The sequence below is a fragment of the Wyeomyia smithii genome, chromosome 3 (assembly GCF_029784165.1).
Source record: "Wyeomyia smithii strain HCP4-BCI-WySm-NY-G18 chromosome 3, ASM2978416v1, whole genome shotgun sequence".
Classification (NCBI taxonomy): domain Eukaryota; kingdom Metazoa; phylum Arthropoda; class Insecta; order Diptera; family Culicidae; genus Wyeomyia; species Wyeomyia smithii.
In genome coordinates, this window is record NC_073696.1 from 137,130,966 (window position 1) to 137,145,650 (window position 14,685).

The window sequence follows — 14,685 nt, forward strand, 5'->3', positions numbered from 1 at the left end:
ATTGTTCTTTTGTTTGATTGTGTTGAAGGTTGTATTCAGTCAACGACTGAAATTTGATTTTTATAGCTCACTCTTCACAATACGATAAAGCGTCTGCTCTTCACGAATGCTTGTGAGAAACTGGTCGTTGTTCACTTCGTGTGTTCAGTGTATCATCTGAATCTATTATTTTTTTCTCTACCAATTAAATTTAGATTACAAAGGTCAACACAGGTGTGGCCCTAAAGCTCAAACTAGGAAAAATGAAAGATTACAGATTCTTAATCATTCCTGTGAATTATGGTGCCTCCAGCCACCAACATTTTTTAAGAGACTTTAATGAGTTTACGATAAATTAAAGTCTTCGAGAAGCCGGCGAGCAACTGCTATGCGACACTCTCATGTCAGTTGACGCATTTATACACTGGTTAAAGGCACCAAATTGCACAGAAACGGTTAAAAAGCTATAGCCTTTCTAGGGTAGTTATTTTCGAGCTTCATGGCAGCATTTTTCCGCTTTTGTCGACCAGTTTTATCTTTCATATTACTCTGTAAATAATTGAATAAAATTTCTGTGAATCTTATGTTTTTCCCATTCGCATAATTTTAAATGTTATTCCCAGCTCAAAAATTAGTATGTCCCGATTGTTTTCCAAAAACAAGTTCAAGATAATAGCAAATCTCCACGTTTCATGTATTTCTAAGACCATTGTTTTCGATATCGAACATTTTATGAACTACCTGTGCATTTTTTATCTGCCGAAAAAGTGAAATGTTGACTGCTTTGAGGCACCACTTTTCGATTGATCTGATAGTTTGAAATAGGATGCAATGTGGCATGTGAAGTGTTAGTACAACGTCAGTACACAAAATGTGTGTATATATGAAACTATGCCAAAACCGGTTTCGTAGAATCACCGTTTTGAGCTCAGGTTTTGTCCGATTTAAGATCTTTTTTTTTCAAAAGATGGGTAAAAAGATGCTAATATGTGGACAAACTCTTAGAATTTTGATATTTGGTCCTAAAACAAAATGGCGTCGAAAAAACATCAAAAATTACCGGTTTCTCAAAAATTCAAAATGGCGCCATTGTTGCCCCTTAAGTTGAAATATGCTCAAACTCGGAGAAATTTAGTTTTGCATAAAAATACACAAAAAAATTGTATATAGAAGCCAAGGCAAAAAAAAAGTCATTTTTGTTGCACTGTGTAATCATTTGTGTGAATGTGCAATATTTACATTGAATGGTTATGTATCACTTATTGCACGCGGCATGCTGTAAGCTCAAGGCTCTGACAAAAAATGACTTTTCACAATAGTACAAAATATTACTTTAAATAAAATATTATTTCGGTTCACGACAAAGTCTCACGAGCTCTACCGATTATGTAGAGCACGAACACTTCGCTCAGATCGTAAAGCAACAAGATATCACCTTGCGCATCCTGCAAATTGTGTAACATTCCTGGTCGCGTCGCACGTGAATGGAAATCCTACGATCGCGAGAAAAATTTCCTCGTTGCTTGAGAAATAAGCACGCGCATCAGCAGTTTGTTCAGCGCCCTTCGTTGGTTGATTGATTGATCTGATTGGCCGTTACAGTAAAGTCTTTTTTTTACACGGTTTTTTTTCACACGGTTCTTTTTACGACGATTTTCCAAATAACGCGATTTTATTTACGTCGTTTTCTCAAAAAACGCGGTTTTATTTTACACGGTTTTTTTGCACGTTTTTTTGCATTTGCGAGTGACATACTTCAAAAAGAATATATATCAAATATTTTTAACAAACTGTGTTCGTCTTCATGTTGCGGAAACTAGGTCAATGACTTCTGAAATTTCGTTAATAATATAAATTATCAAGACTCTATTATATTCAACATTCTTCACATTAAGTGTATTGCAGAAAAAAAGTAGTTTTTTGTTCTGTGTTCGACCTATTGACTACTGAATTTTGTTGGGGAAAGACGCCACCTTGAAGAGCTTTTTCTCAGTCCTCAGATTTTTTCTATATCAAAAACAAACAGTAGCTTATAATATTTTTTTCAAATTGTTTATTCAGATGTCAGTTGTATTTATTTTACGGACCATGAGAAAATTTCTTATACATTCCATTGTATAATTTGAAAGAACAGATTGTACAATTTTGAAAGAACAGATATCAACGTTTCATGCATTTTGCAAAATGCATCTTTACAGTTTCATGTGCATTTTTTCATTGGTTACTCTGAGGCTCTTCTTCTCAAAGTTCGCTTGAAATTTCGCCTGAGGACATTTTTCGAGAAGACAAAACCTCTATGCCCCAACTCTTAAATTTATCCCATGCATTTCATTGGCATCCTGATACAGAAGCACTGCAAGCTCGAGAGTAGGTTGACTGAGAAAAATCAGAAGGAAGCAAAAAAGCGCGAGAAGGCGAAGATTGTCAACGATTTGAAGATAAAGACGGCGAAAATTGTGCAGCAGATCACTATGAAGATACTTGCTAACGTCGACGAACAGCTAAAAACGAAGGAGGAGAAAGAGAGAGAATTATTTTTTTCTCATATGTTTTAAAAATAAAACGCCGGGAAATTTTATTAAATATCATCGGTAAACCGGGAAAAAACCGGGAAATCGAAAATTGATATTGAGTGGCTCCCATCCATCTCTACCGCAGCACCAATACCCGCAGCCTCATCCATCTCTACCGCAGCACCAATACCCGCAGAACTATCACGCTCTCCGCAAGCCACCATGTACTTCGTTTTGGTAGTGTTTATGGTGAGTCCAATTCTCGCAGCCCTCCTCAACTGCTACGGTTAACACCAATTATATCAATGTCGTCCGCGAAGCTTCTGGACTTAGTGATGGTGGTGCCGCTCCTCTGAACACCTGCCCTTCGTATTGCACCTTCCAAAGCTATGTTAAACAGCAAGTTCGAGAGCCCGTCACCTTGCTTCAGACCATCTAACGTCACAAACGCCTCCGAAAATTCGCCCGCTGTCCTGACGCATGATGTGAAACCTTTAAGCGTCGCACGTAACAGTTTAACTAGTTTTGTTGGGAAACCATGTTCTAGCATTATTCGCCACAGCTCGTTGCGTTTCACTTTGTCGTACGCCGCCTTTTTTTTATTTTTTTTTTTTTAAAGGTGGCGGGGAAATCTGCAAACAGACACCTGAGAAGAGAGCTCAGGGTGTGGGGATGAGACTAGGGGAGAGATGCTGGGGTAGTTACACTCGCCCAGACACCTACTGATCCCTGTCCCGACCCACTAAAACCCCTCCAGTCTCCAGCCCTGGTCTTCCCGGAACGACGGTTAAGTATTACGTCGGGGAGTGGCTTTTGTGCGTGATGCACCCTCTTTACTCTTATAACCTCCTAGCTAACTACCTGGAGACTGGTAATTAGCTACCACTGGCGTGTTGGTGGTTGACCCGCCACACACGTTGCAGCTCCAGAACAATCTGAGAGGCGGCCGCACAGACCGCGTTCCAGATGTCCGGGTCGTCGCACATCCTCCGGACTAGATTGTCCGGAGTAGTGCCAGGCCCGCTCACAGCCATCATGTTGCTCCTCGCTCTTGCGAAACGGGGGCATACGAAGAAGACATGCTCAGCAGTCTCCTCCTCCTCCACGCACTCGGGACACATGGGGGACACCGCGTGTCCGAACCTGTGCAGATATTGCCTGAAACAACCATGGCCTGACAGGATTTGTGTCAGGTGGAAGTTCACTTCACCATGTCGTCTCCCGACCCAGCCGGATATCTCCGGTATGAGTTTGGACCATTCTCGCTGCCAGCGGAGCATCGAGAATGACCTTCTGGTACCTCGTATGCCCCTTGTGTCACGTTGGTCGAAACACTCTCTGTCCTCCTTGATGGCGATGCTGATAGGCATCATGCCGGACAAGACACAGATTGCATCGTATGACACCGTACGATACGCACTCGCAACTCTCAGGCACATGAGCCTGTAGGTAATTTCCAGTTTACCACGGTAACTGTTAGTACCTAGCGCTCTGGACCACACTGGCCCACCATACCTAAGTATGGACGAAACCACGCTGGCAAGAAGTCTTCGCTTGCTGCCATAAACCGCTGAGCTATTGGACATCATACGAGATAGTGCTGCAATAGCCGATGAGGCCCTCTTACAGGCATAGTCGACGTGACTCCCGAACGTGAGCTTGTCGTCCACCATAACCCCCAAGAGCTTCAGGGATCGCTTCGAGGTGATGGTGCAGTCTCCGACTCTGACCACCGCCTGTTGCTCCGATTTACGGTTGTTCACAACCGTGACCTCCGTCTTATGATGCGCGAGCTCCAGTTTCCTGGAGCGCATCCAGTCCTCAACCTTGCGTATACAGTGCGCGGCGGTCAATTCGACCTCCTCGATAGACTCGCCGTAAACCTCCAGCGTTATGTCGTCTGCAAAGCCGACGATCACAACCCCTACAGGGAACTTGAGTTTCAACACTCCGTCATACATGACATTCCACAACACCGGGCCCAGGATAGAACCTTGCGGAACTCCTGCGGTAATTGGGACGCACTTCTGACCCTCCTCCGTGTCGTAAACAAGTACTCGATTCTGGAAATAATTTTCCAGAATCTTGTACAGCGACACCGGTACATGGATGCTCCTGAGCGCGAGCGCTATGGAGTCCCAACTGGCACTATTGAACGCATTCTTCACGTCGAGCGTGACGATTGCGCAGTAGCGTATTCCCCTTCTCTTGCGCTGGATTGCTACCTCCGCCGTCTTGATGACGGAAGAGATTGCGTCCAGCGTGGACCTGCCCTTCCGGAAGCCGAACTGGTTACTTGCCAGACCGTGTACACCCTCCGTGTACCTCACCAGTCTGTTGAGGATGATCCTCTCAAGCACCTTGCCCGCGGTGTCCAGCAGGCAGATAGGCCTATATGCCGATGGGTCCCCTGGCGGTTTCCCAGCCTTCGGCAATAAGACCAGTCTCTGCCGCTTCCACCTGTCCGGAAAGAGACAGTCATCCAGGCACCTCTGCATGACTGCCCTGAACAGCCCGGGGGCCGTTTTTATCGCCAGCCTGATCGCCAGGTTAGGGATACCATCCGGTCCCGGTGCCTTGCTCACCTTTAGGGATTTGGCGATCACGATGAGTTCCTCCATCGTCTACCCTCCAGTTCTTGATCAGTCCTGGGCTGGAGAACGTCACGTCGATGATCGACTCCGCACCATTTCTGCTAAATGTACTTTTGTTCCCAACGTTGGCCAGATCTAGGTTGAGCTTTGCAAAAGCCCCCAACAGGATCTGGCCCCTCTGGTTCGTGAAGCGACTTCCCCACTCAACAGCCCAAGCGTTGAAGTCGCCCGCCACCACCAACGGCGTTAGGCCCGTTAGCTCCATGGATAGGAGGTCGACCATCTGGGTGAACCTTTCGGTAGACCAACGTGGCGGAGCATAGCAACTGCAGTAGAACACTCCGTTTACCTTAGCAACTACGTACCCTTCTTCTGAGGTTGAGACAACCTCCTGAACCGGGAACTTGCTCGTCGTACATATGGCCGCCAAACTGGACTTATCCGCAACCCAGTTACCGTTTCCGGGAGGGATGCGGTAGGGATCCGATATGACGGCGATGTCCGACAACGACTCAGTGGCTGCTTGGTGTAGCAGCTGCTGAGCCGCGAAGCAATGGTTCAGGTTCAGTTGCGTCACCCTTACGCCCGTGGTTTCGCAGCCGGCTTACCGGCTGGGCACCTGGGGCCTCCCATAAGGTGTTTGGCGTCCCGTTTCCCGGAACATACCATGCACTTGGGAGACTCCACACAGTCCTTTGCTTTATGGCCTGCACCTCCACATCGCCTGCACAGCTGGCTCCTATCGGGCCCCTTGCAGGTCCAGGACTTATGTCCGCCCTCAAAGCACCGGAAGCAAATGTCTGGTTGCTGTAGTATGCCCAGAGGACATACAGACCAGCCGACCTTCAACTTGCCCTCTTTCAGGGCCAGGTTAGCGTCCGCCGACGGTAGTCGGAAGGTAGCTATCGTACGCCGCCTTAAAGCCAGTAAACAGACGATGCGTCCTGCAAGTTACTACAGTCGAGTATATGTCCCTTCTTGTAGCTAGGGCTTATGAGTCCTTCCAACCAGTCCGTAGGTAGTTGTTCCTCAGACCATACCCTTGGGATAATCTGGTGAATTGCACTACACAACCGATCGCTCCCAACTTCGAAAAGTTCGGCCGGTAAGCCATCCTTCCCAGCGGCTTTGTGGTTTTTTAGCTCTTTGCGAGCATTCTTTACCTCGTCTAATGTTGGTGAGTCCACAGCTTGTCCGTCCTCCCCAATGTCTATCCTGTTCCCCTCAACGACTCTCCTACCTTCCTCACCGTTCAACACCACTTCAAAATGTTGCTTCTAACGCCTGGCCACCTGCGGTTTATCGGTGATCCGAGTCGATGTTTGGCCCTCGAGAGGATCGCACATCTATGACGTCTGAAAAGTGCCGGCCGTCGATCAGCATGTGGTCGATCTGGGAGCAGGCCTCTCCATTGGGGTGTCTCCCCTGGCATTCCCCTGGCTGCGGCGAAGTTCACTAACCTCAAGCCGTTGTCGTTGGTGGTAGAGTGAAGGCAATAACGTGACAAAAGAACTCCTCTCGTCCGACTTGTGCGTACGTATCTCCGATGACGATCTTTATATCGTCCACTTGTACAAATCGTACGTCCTACGTGTGCAGACAGACCTCCGTAGGAACCCCAGAAATTTTTGGAACTTCGTCAACTCCAAAAGAAAATGCTCCTCGATACCTGTTAATGTTTGTCTGGATAATTCAGTTTCTGCTTCAGAATCTGACTCATGTCAGATTCGCAAATTTTTTCGCCTCCGTGTTTGCTGACAGAGTTGCCTCGAATTTCGATGCGGAAATTGCGGCGGCTGCCGTCCCGGCCGGTTCGGCTGATTTAACTACATTTGGAGTTACCACCGACTTGATACTAAGTGCAGCGAAGAAACTTAAACGTTCTTATTCACCGGGACCCGGTGGCATCCCCGCCATAATTATCAGTCGATGTGCCACTGTGTTGGTAAATCCACTGCGCTGTATTTTTAACAAATCGTTTGAGCAACGAAAATTTCTCGAAGTGTGGAAACAGTCTTTAAAGTTTCCAGTACTGAAATCTAGCGACCGACTATATGTCAGGAACTATCGTGGCATCACTAGTCTTTCGGCGGGCTCTAAACTGTTTGAGATTCTAGTTAGCGATGTCATGCTTCATTGTACTAAAAATTACATATCCACCATGCAACATGGATTTATACCGAATCGCTCAGTGTGTACAAATCTATTGGAGTTCACTTCAACGTGTATCTCAAATATGGAACAAAGAGCTCAAATAGATGTCATTTACACCGATTTGAAGGCTGCCTTTGATCGCATTGACCATTGCATATTGTTGCATAAAATTACACGTCTAGGAGCATCACGTCAGTTCATCGAATGGCTGAGTTCGTACTTATGTGGCCGGATTCTACGTGTGAAAATTGGTTCTTGCGTTTCATCGCAGTTCACGAATATATCGGGAGTTCCACAAGGCAGCAACATGGGGCCTTTACTGTTTGCGTTTTTCTTTAATGATGCTATGCTACTGTTAAAGGTTGGTTGTAAGTTGGTATACGCGGATGATTTAAAGTTGTATTTGGTAGTCCATACAATACGATTGCCGCCGTCTACAAGCTCTGCTGAATGTTTTCGTCGACTGCTGACTCATGAACTGGCTAGTAATCAGCATTAAAAAATGCGATGTTATGACATTTCACCGAATTTCGAACCCGATCATGTTCGAGTACCGCATTGAAGGACTTGAGCTGAAAAGAGTTGACCGTGTGTGCGACCTTGGTGTTTTACTCGATGCCAAGCTTAATTTCCATTTGCATCATGCCACCTTAATATCGAAAGCGAATCGACAATTAGGATTTATTGCTAAAATTACCCACCGTATACTGATCGCTGTAAGCTACTTGGCCTTGATACACTCGAGCGTCGCCGAAAAATACAGCAAGCTGCTTTCGTTGCGAAAATTATGAATGAAGAAATCGATTCACCGTCGCTCCTGTACCAGCTGAACTTCCGTGCTTCTCAACGTGCCTTACGATCTACTGGCCTGCTTCAAACCTCCTTTCACCGCACATCATTTGGATTCTACGAACCAGTCACCGCTGCAGTCAGAACCTTCCTGAGTGTTGAAGATTTTTTTGAGTTTGGCGAATCATCCCGCAAGTTTGTGTATAAGTTGAGGCAAGCAAACATTTTGTAGACTTGACCCTGATTCATGTTATTTATTAAAACTTTTGTCAGATAAATTGAAGTAAAATAAACAAATAAACAAATTCGTTTTCTCAAGGAGCGCATAGAACTCCTCCTTTACGTCATCGTCTGTCGGCGTGTACAGGTTGATAAGGTTGTAATTGAAGAATTTGACCTTGATCCTCAATACGCATAGTCGGCCATTAATAAGCCTCCACCTAATGACACGCTTCATTTGGTTTCCGAGTAGCACGAAACCGACGCCCCGTTCCGCTCTATCGCCGCCACTGTAGTAGATGTGTTACTTGAAAAAAGTGCCCGCGCTCGGATCAACCGCTCGGAATTCACGATCTCCGGTTTTAGGCCAACGCACCTCTTGTATGGCTGCTACCTCCACTTTTGCGTTCCGTAGCTCTCTGGTCAAGATACCCGCGCGTGCCGGTTCGAGCAGAGTCCTAACATTCCAAGTGCCATGTTTCTAATCGTTGTCCTTTTTCGTTTGCCTAGGTCTATATCGAATGTTCCGATTCGTATCATTCTCTGGGTTGTTCGTGGTATGTTTATTTCAGCATGCTGCCTTACTAGGGCTGTGATGCCTAGTCTCGCGACGGGGCTGTCGTCTCGGGTGTAGCTGGCGAGACACCGCATTTCATAGTTCAGCCGTCCGCTCCGGATCAGTCGCTGTTTGAGTCGCCCCTAACCTGGGGAACAGACACTCAGGAAAGCTGCCTTCGAAGAAGAACAGCGCCCCCTTCCCTGTCAGCATACGAAGAGTTCCCACCGGTTCACCGATCTTCCGTTGGTCGCTCGTATCCCAGTCGGTACCAAGTGGAGGTAGGGATAGGAGTTACTGGGCATTATGCTATGGACCAAACTGGGGTCTATTTTATGCCAACTAGTACGGGTGTACTGCTGGTACGCATTGCCCAGCCGTTTACCAACCAAGTTAGCGGTCAATTGAACCTTAAAAATTGTCAAGCCTTAATATGCAAAAAAACTTGTTTACGTTGTATAGTGTTTGTTCCATTCCTGTTCAGTGATGTATGTACAATCTGAAATTCGGTACCACTTCAACTCCTCTTTTGCACAAACATAACAACCTTATGTAGTTCTACGTCAACCTTACGGTCGTGGCTTTGCATACAAGTCATGTATTTTTTTTGGAATTTAGCGTGAGGGAAGAGTCAAGTAATGGGACGGGAGGGAGCATGAGAATGAACCCATGCGTAAAAGTTCCTCCGACACCGAACGGTTTGATTCTGTTTAGATTCGAATTCATGATCTTGTCGAAGCGGACTCTGTAACCTATATCACAATGTCATTATCTATTCAATGTTAGGAAGGTTATATGCATTTGAGAAGGGTACTTTTCCGCTATACCTTGCAAAGCATGTCACCTTACTAAATTAAAATGAAGTCTTACGTTGAAAATTCTGAACTTGATCAAACATTTGCTGCATCACTGCCGTGATCCATTTGATCAGCTTTTCAATACGGCCCAATAACGAACTGGTTACTTGTCACTTTTGTATTGAAATGGTGCATACGTCATTTTGTTTTCTTGATTTTATGCAACGTACGAATAAGTAACAACTAAAAGAAAGATATCAAAAGATGGGTCTTCGAATAACGAAAAATTGGCATAAGAACCCCATATTTGAAAAAATGGCACTTACGTCAGTCTGCGAGATTACGGCAGATCAGAGAATTCACTTGACAAAAGTAGTTTTAATTCTGAATTACCTTCAGACAAGACAGAAAGTCAGAAAGTTTATTAAGTGAATTTTTTCATTCACCTGGGGTGGCATTGTGCAGCTCGACTCGAACGATTTTCGCTTTTTTTCGAGTTCGTCACATACTGCCAGTTTTGCTTTAAGCTCAAAAGGAGCTGTCGTTGTCATTTGCCCTTCATCTAACCCGCAAAGTCGAAAAAAATTACGAAAAACGATAAATAACGCCCACCAGCGATCATTTAGTTTTGTTCGAGTTACTCGAAACGAAATGCGCAATGTCACCCCTGGTTAACAAGAAGTTATATGTACACTGACCGTTTGTTTTGTACTATTAGTCTTGAATTATATTTGCTTAAATTTGAACACCACAACTTCATCAAATCAAATCGGCATTTCAACTTCACATTAACAGAGCGGTCGTGTCTCATACATAACCCCCATATTTTTTGTACTCATAGTAAGAACGAAAACATAAACTTTGATATTTGTTTGAAATAAATAGTTGAACACTAAGGAAAATACCGTAGTGTACATTTTATCACTGAAAGATTTATCTAACAAAGTAACAAATTATGCAAATTTGTTCCATCTGGCTGCTTAGATCCGAATTAAAAATATAAAAAAAATATATTTTTTACGTTTACAGATCATGATGCAAATGATTCCCTTTCTCCGGTTATAACAAGTGATTCTCAGCTGACACCAGATGAGATTGTGGACATAAGCAAAAATTTTGCAATAGATAATGGCCAAAGCGTTGCAATAAATATATGTACAATATGCTGTGATCGCGCAACTGGCAAACACTATGGAGCAGCTTCATGTGACGGCTGTAAAGGATTTTTCCGTCGAAGTGTTCGGAAAAATCATTCATATACCTGCAGGTATTGTTATTTACTATTACAAATCTAAAGTATTGTTTGTAGATGAACTCTTTTCAGATTTTCGCGGAACTGTGTCGTAGATAAAGATAAACGTAATCAGTGTAGATATTGTAGACTGAGGAAATGCTTCAAGGCTGGCATGAAAAAAGAAGGTAAGTACTTACGTTTTACCAAAAAAAATTACATTACTCCAGCAATTTTATTCAGAAGAATAATTTTTCGTTTACGTTCTATTTAAAATTGAGGCTTTGTAACTCGGAAAGTAGAATATGTTTAAGGTTTTCACCTCCGTCAAATTAAAACAATCATTGATTTTCTTTTTTTTTCGATATGGGACTACGTCTAACTCCATTCCGAACATTTTACCAAAAGTTTTGGAATATTGCCGAGTCTCAAAAACATAATCAAAGAATTTTCAACTTTTTTGTATTGATAAAAATTTAGTGTTTATTTTCTAAGGGGCCATTCCTAAGCCAGGTGGTCATGTTTTGATCAATTTTTATACCCCAAGTACCCCCCCCCCCCCGTGGTCTTTTGGCCAACCCCCCCCCCACCCTTGTGACTTTTTAACCACGTGGTCTTTTCATTTGTCAAGTGCCAAAAATTCACTTAAAGTTTCACATCTTTATTACTAAACTTTCAGTGAATTCTATATTTTTAAAATACAAAAGCTTCATTCTTGACTTGGTGGCAACAATAAATTATAAATCAGGAAAAAGACCACGTGGTCATTTCGTTAACCCCCTCCACCCCCCTGCGTGGTCTTTCGTGGTCTTTTGACAAACTCCCCCGTCCCCCTTTTTATGACCACGTGGTTTAGGAACAACCCCTAATGAATTTTCTTATTGTACATCTTAGCAGAATGGAATTAGGTTTCGAGAAAAGGCAATGCTTCCATTAAATTCTACTACAAAAAAAATCTAACATCGCTGGAGCAGTTCACATAAGCATCGATAATGGTTATTTTTTAAACATATAAAAATGCAGCTCTGTCTGTCTGTCTGTCTGATCCACATAGGCTTGGAAACTACTGAACTGATCGGCGTGAAATTTTGTATATAGAAGTTTTAAGGGCCGAGAAAGGTGAATAAGATAGTTCGAGACTCCTCCCTCTTCTGAAAGGGAGAGGTCCCATACAAATGAAACACAAATTTATGCACATCTCGAAAACTAACCAAGCAAACGAACTAAATTTGGCATGTGGATGTTTTAAGGAGTTTCAAATATCTCCATATTGGTTTGACACCCTTCCCTTTTCTGGAAGGGAGGGATTCCATACAAATGAAACACTAATTTATGCACATCTCGAGAACTAATCAAGTAAATGGGACCAAATTTGACAGGTGAATGTTTTCAGGGTAACAAATATATCCATAATGGTTTGATACCCCTTCCTCTTATATTCGGGAGGGGTCCCATACAAAAGAAATACAAATTTCGCACAGCTCGAAAACCAATCAAGGAAATTTGACAGGTAAATGTTTTTAGGTGTAACAAACATGTCCATAATGTTTCGACACCCTTCCTTCTTCTGGCATGTCTCCAAATACCATTTTGAAATCCAAGATGGCGATTTCCGGTTTCTGAAAAACAGCGGCAAATGACCAAATACAATCCAACATGGATATGTCCGGAATTGTTATGATGCACTGAAGCCACAAATCGACCTCAGGCAACATTTTGAATTGTAAGATGGTAACTTTCATTGTTTGGAAAACAGCCAAAAATGGCCATTTAATATGAGTATCTCCACAACCAGAATGATGAACAGAAGCTACAAATCGATCACAAACACCACCGGAGACGAATGAATTATAAAATTCAAAGTCTCCATTAACAAATAGAAAGAAAAAGAAGATTACAGACACCATTTTGAATTCAAAGATGGTGACTTCCGGTGGCTGGTAAACAGACGATGACCAAATACCGTTCAATTTGAATGTTTCCGGAGTCAGAATGAAACTCGGAGGTCAGAGAACAATTTCACATGCCATTTTGAAGTTTAAAATGACGACTTTCGGTTTCTGAAAAACAGCCTAAAGTGACCAAATACCACCCAATATGAGTATCTCCGGAACCAGAATGATGCAAGGAGCTGAAAAGGAGCTCAGACACCATTATGAATTGTAAGATGGCAACTTCCGATTTCTAAAAAACGGCCAAAAATGGCCGCTTTCCGTACAATATGAGTATCTTCGGAATCGAAATGATACACAGGAGCTAGAATCGACCACAGACACCATTTTGAATTGTAAGATGGCGACTTCTGGTGACTGGAAAAAGTAAAAAAAAGGCTCTGAATACCATTTTGAAATCCAAGATGGCGACTTACGGTTTCTGAAAAACAGCGAGATATGACCAAATACCACCCAATACGGGTATTTCCGAAATCGTGATGATGCACTGAAACCACAAATCGACCTCAGACAACATTTTGAGTTGTAAAATGGCAGCTTTTGGTGACTGGAAAACTGCCGCAAATGATCCAACAAAACAACCAAATATGGGTGTTTCTTTAACCAGAATGATACTCAGAGGCCAGAAATCATCTCCAAATGTCATTCTGAAATCCAAGATGACGACTTCCTGGTGCTGGGAAACAGCGGCAAATGACCAAATACCACCCAATATGAGTGTTTCTTTAACCAGAATGACGCTCAGAGGCCAGAAATTGTCTCCAAATTCCATTTTGAAATCCAATATGGCGACTTCCGGTTTCTAAACAACAGTGGGAAATGACCAAATAACACTCAATATGGGTATTTACGGGATTGCTATGATGCACTGAAGCCACAAATCGACCTCAGACAACATTATGAATTGTAAGATGACGACTTCCGGTGAATGGGATGCTTCGATACCAGAATGATACACAGGAGCTAGAATCGACCACAGACACCATTTTGAATTCTAAGATGGTGACTTCCGGTTTCTGGAAAACAGCCGGAAATGACTAAATCACACCAAATAGGATATCAGAATGCTTGGTGAATGAGTGTTTTAATTGTTTCTACGAAAGGGCGGTGAGAAAAAGGGAATCAAATTCTTCAGTTGCTGTGATCAACTATGGATATGGCTGATCAGTTGAAGTAGGTGTGCAAAAGAGTAAAGGAGTAGATGTGAATACACCAGCATCTCAGTGTTACAATACTGCGATCATGGAAAACCATCAGGATTACTTGGAAATTATACGGTCATTCAGATAAGTACCAGATTAAACAAATAAATAATTGATATCATCATTGTATTGAATAGGGGCGTCGGGGCGCTCGCCGTTGTGGCGACTGTCTCTTCGGAACGGATAACGGCGTTGTGTGTCTCGGCGTCTCTCTGGTGTATAGGCTGACTAGAAAGAACGCAGTTTTTAATGCGTTTGTGTTCATCAGTTGTGTACTGGTTGAGTGAGACAAGATTAATTTGTTTGCGTGTGTAGTGCGAACTGTTGCCGTTTTGTCGTTCGATTGCTCGGCGGTGGTATGTGTGTTGACGCTGATGGGGCTGTATGCCAGTGGAGTGGTGGTGAATGAAGAAAGGAGTATATTGAATGTGTGTTTCTGTGCCTCCGGCACGCAGCTCATTGACATTGACAGTGAGCGTGTTCATGCAGTGCGCATCGCGCACTACATCTGGGATTCTTTTGGAAGTTTTATTTTTATTTTGGTTATGTAGAAAACTGGAGATAGGCAGGTTTTTCGAGGGACTAGTGGTAAGGGTTGAGACCTATATACTGTTTTTCTGCTGGCGGTGTGTACATATGCAGACTGTTCACACTGTGTATTAGCTGTTGATGCGAGTGTTGCCTATCAAACAGAAAAAT

General features: G+C 43.4%; 1 protein-coding gene across 2 annotated transcripts in view; it reads left to right on the plus strand.

Moving 5' to 3' along the window:
- Positions 1-14,685, plus strand: part of LOC129731354 (transcription factor HNF-4 homolog) — a 266,557-nt gene that overhangs the window by 72,006 nt on the left and 179,866 nt on the right. For both annotated transcript variants that reach the window (XM_055691258.1, XM_055691256.1), the window contains 2 exons: positions 10,631-10,868; positions 10,926-11,020. In XM_055691258.1, the coding sequence (XP_055547233.1) occupies positions 10,631-10,868; positions 10,926-11,020 (333 nt within the window). The remainder of the gene's footprint in view (positions 1-10,630; positions 10,869-10,925; positions 11,021-14,685) is intronic.